The sequence below is a fragment of the Frankliniella occidentalis genome, unplaced genomic scaffold, assembly GCF_000697945.3.
Source record: "Frankliniella occidentalis isolate FOCC.00 unplaced genomic scaffold, Focc_3.1 Scaffold56, whole genome shotgun sequence".
Taxonomy (NCBI): domain Eukaryota; kingdom Metazoa; phylum Arthropoda; class Insecta; order Thysanoptera; family Thripidae; genus Frankliniella; species Frankliniella occidentalis.
In genome coordinates this window covers 1,019,169-1,023,249 of record NW_026267186.1, presented here as the reverse complement: position 1 = coordinate 1,023,249, position 4,081 = coordinate 1,019,169, and the positions used below count along the sequence as shown (strand labels likewise).

The window sequence follows — 4,081 nt, the reverse complement described above, 5'->3', positions numbered from 1 at the left end:
CCCCCCTTGAGAAAAACACAAAAAACTTCCTCTCTCGGTTTTCCTTTAACCTCATACTTTATTCCCTTCTTTGGGGTATGTGGGATTTACACAAGGGGCAGACTATTAAGACACCCTTAACACCTCAGCCTCAGACGTCTAGTTGAAGTTCCAGACGACGAAACCAGGTCGTTTGCGTACGTCCCCTCGATTGCTTTTGCAAAGCAGGGAGGTGGTCCGATCGAAACGAAGAAGCCCTCAGGGCAAACAGAAGCTAAATGTCGTGACAGGCACTTACACATGGTTTCCGGAGCTAAAAAAAATCGCCACTAGTTTTTAATCTGCAATTAGATTAGAGCTAATCGGTTCGATCGGAAGCCTAGAAAGCGATGACCGATGGGACCAAATGCAACGTTGTTTGTCCCCAAATCAGCAAATAATCAGTTAGAGAGCATTTCTTTTTCCACGTGCACGAGGCTTTGGCATTTACGACGTCTTCACTTCCTCCCCGCCGTGACTCACCTCAAGCACGTCCTGCGCCGTCTGCAGATAGTCCCGCAGCATCGCCTCCTGGATCGCCCTCCATTCCAGGCGCGGGTCCTCGAGCTGCGTGCACTCTGGAAACACACACACAGACCGTCAGGGCCTCGAGGAGACAGCCCCTCTCTCCGTCTCGCACGCACCCCCACACACGGTGACACCACCGCCACATGCGTAAAGCTACACCACAATCCCACATGATACGTTAAGAAAGGCAAAGAAAAGACAAACAGACATTTTTTGTAGATCTTTTTAGACAGACCCTTGTGCCTTTGTATGGCCGTCCGTACCCGAAGGTAAAAGTTTCTCGCGTTGATAAAGATTTCCAATTTCCAGGTGGCTGATTAAACCCGCCCACTCTTGTGGCCATACTGTGCCGCGTACGTACGTACAGGCGTGCGGGCGGGTCACATTTTCGTTCGGCGCCAGAAAGCGCCGTGGTCAGCGACGATAGGCAACACGCATGCACGGCTGCATGCGGTACACAGTATAACTAACAAAAGCGGGCTGGGTGGGTTAATCAGAACCTGGGTATTTAAAAATGCGCAAGAGCGCATCTGAAAAAAATCCGCAGCGAGGTTGGCTGCAAACATTATACCAAAAAAATACGATTCTTGAATTGAGCATACATTTTTCACGTACTTTATTTTCTAAAGCACATCAAGCTTTGTTTTGAGATAAATTTCACAAGTGTAGCAGTCGTTATAACCCTCGTTGAAGTTGATAAGTCACAAGTACAATATCAAGCGCAGTGTTTGTAGATTTCTGTTTCTTACCGCATAATTCAGAACACGAAATTAACAAGCTTGCACACCATAAATTCTGAAAATCACAATACTACATAAATATACGCCCCTTGTAAGCATTTAGTTTTTTGGAAGGGTTTACGACTGATTTATTGATAGCCGTCTCCACTAAAAGTTAGCGCATGCACGTAAATGATTTCGAGATTAAGTTGTCATAGTGTGTCAAAGGTCAGGCGGATGTCACACGAGTCCGACCAAAGGCAAAATCGAGCGAAACCCACGCTTTCCCTGACATTTTGGAGCGAGGTGTCGCGCCCTTCTGCAGGACAGGGCGGGGCAAAGGGCCCGGGGGGCCGCCCGCAGTCCCTGACCTTAGCCGGCGGCGGGGCAGAGCTGGGGCAGAGGTGTCGCAGGGCTGCCGGCGGGCGTCCGCCCCCTCCTCCACGCCAGGGTCATCCGGGGGCGCCGCGAGGGCCGTCATCGTGGACCTCAGCCAGAGGTGGAGGCTGCCCTGCGCCGTCGGGGAGGGAGCTCCTTCACGGCGGGGGACTGACATATTCCTTATACGGCAGCTTGCGCGCGCGCCACGGCGTGTCCGTCCGTCCGTCCGTCTGTCCATCCGTCCACAGCCTCATGGCATCCCAGGGTGGAATGGGGGCGCATCGACATCGGCTCCCTCCCCTCCCGCTCCACCCCGCCCGCCCCGCCCGCCCCGCGGCGCGGAGGAGGGAAGTGCCAGTGTGGCGGCGCGGGGGTGACCTACCCTTTGGCGGGGGAGGTTATACATCAGATACACGGCGAAAAATGAACTGGACGAGAGGTACGAGTGAAGAGGGGGGGAGGGGGTAATATGAAAATGGACAGGAATTCCCCCCACCCTCTCCTTCCCCCCTTCTCATACAATGCCACCGAAGCTATGCGATTATACAACTCTCCAGGCGATTTAGGAGCGTGTAGCAAGGGGCGGGCAGGAGAAGAGAAGGGGGGGGGGGGATTTGATAACCTTGAGATACCGATGCACATCACAGCAATGCCAGCGGAACGCCAAAAAGAGACCGCCCGGCACCACCGGGAAGCAAAACACTCCCGTTATCACTTTGGTGTTCGGGAGTGCGTGCCCCGGACCGGCGCCGCCGCCCTCGAGAGCGCCCTTCTTGAGGACCAGAACGGAGAGCCGGCGCCACTGCGTCCGCCTCGCCTCAATCGAGTTGACAATAGTGGTCAGGCACGAAATTCAAATACGGTATGACGTGCAGCTTAAGCCCCCCCCTCCCCCCCCCACACACACACACAATGGAGTCATGCATGAGTAGCAACACACATCAAAGCATGCAGAACACAACATACGAGCAATGGAAAACCATGTGCTATTTAAAGCTACCTCACAGGAAAATAATACCAATCACCAAATTTAGACAAACATGCAAGAGGGATTGTGAGGCCGAAGCACAAAGACGTGTTAAATGCACTCATAAGTTTTCCTGATCCACCACAAACAAGAATAACATAATCCAATGACATTAGAACTCACGATTGACATGGTTGATGTAGTACACGCCTATTTGGTTATCGTATGACTCTTCCCAGCCTAGTGGCAACTCGTTGCCTATGCAGTCTGCAAATGTCTGCGGCTTTGTTATCCTACAACAGGTACAGGAGAACACATATTTCAATGTTTTATAGCTTATGCACACCAAACCAGACTTAGAAATCTTTCCATGTGATGAAAGAAAGCTTTTACTGCTGATTTAATTTTAAACAACGTTACCACTCTTCACAGCAAAGGAAAAACAAAGAAATGGCAAATGGTATAAAAAGAAATAGTCAGTATATCTTTGAATTGGCCAAAATAATTTTCAATGCAAAGACACACGTACAAAAACAAAAAACAAAGGAAAACTGGGACTAATCAGAATTTACATATTGCAAAGTTTACATCTTAAGTTTCTGGGTAAAACAAATAAGCACAAAAGTTTCCAAATAAATAATTTATGGCTCTCTTTGGGCATTTTTATTTTTTGTTATTTTAAAATATGGGTAGTACTCTAGAAAGGGGGAAGGGACATTCCATCTACATTTTAAGAACTAGTTGAAAATCTTCTACATTAAGGACATGGCCCATAAGAATTATTTTTTTTTTTAAACCGCGAGGGCTGTATATATTTCAAACGCATAATTATCGGAGACGAAACATTTCAAACTCTACAAAAAATATAGAGACCAGATACGCACGCAACACTGTATTTGTGATAAATACACACAACAAAGTCGCGTGTTTTCGTGCAGATGGCAGCACCGTCGCCCCACAAAAACAACTCGCTAAGTCTCGTGGCAGGGGTAATTCTGGCCGGATTCGCCTCCAAAACGCGTCGAAAAATCGGCAAAAATTCGGCAATCGCCCCTATGGAGTAAGTGCGCCGGGGACAGCCGCGAGCGGGTGTCAGCCCTCTGGAATGCGGGGTCGGGGGGCGCCAGGCGCAGGCTGTGCCAGTGCTTAACGCTTACCTGTCCCTCGGGTCGATCCACGTCGTTTTCTTGCTATGGTGGTCGATGAAATACACTTTGCCGTCGTAGTCCCGGGCAAAATCCCATCCTTCAGGCAGCGGTATCTCGCCATTTCTTTTCCTTGGCATATTTCACGACGAAAATCCATTCGTTGCCGCAGCCACTCGCACACACGGCCTCACTCCTCCGCCATTTTGAAAGCTCATTACCATCGCAGCAGGGCGGGCCGAGCCGAGCCGAGCCGAGCCGAGCCGAGCCGAGCCGAGTGGTATGCCAGGGGGCACGGAGGGGGGCTCGGGGCGCGCGGGGCG

The 4,081-nt window shown here is 50.5% G+C and overlaps 1 protein-coding gene across 1 annotated transcript in view; it reads right to left on the bottom strand.

The window, feature by feature from the left end:
* Positions 1-4,050, bottom strand: part of LOC113202571 (protein kibra) — a 16,736-nt gene extending 12,686 nt beyond the window's left edge. The window contains exons 1-3 of the mRNA XM_026416859.2: positions 3,771-4,050; positions 2,797-2,906; positions 502-596 (exon numbers count right to left, since the gene is read on the bottom strand). Coding sequence (XP_026272644.1) covers positions 502-596; positions 2,797-2,906; positions 3,771-3,898 — 333 coding nt within the window. The 5' untranslated portion in view covers positions 3,899-4,050. The remainder of the gene's footprint in view (positions 1-501; positions 597-2,796; positions 2,907-3,770) is intronic.
* Positions 4,051-4,081: the final 31 nt, after the last annotated feature.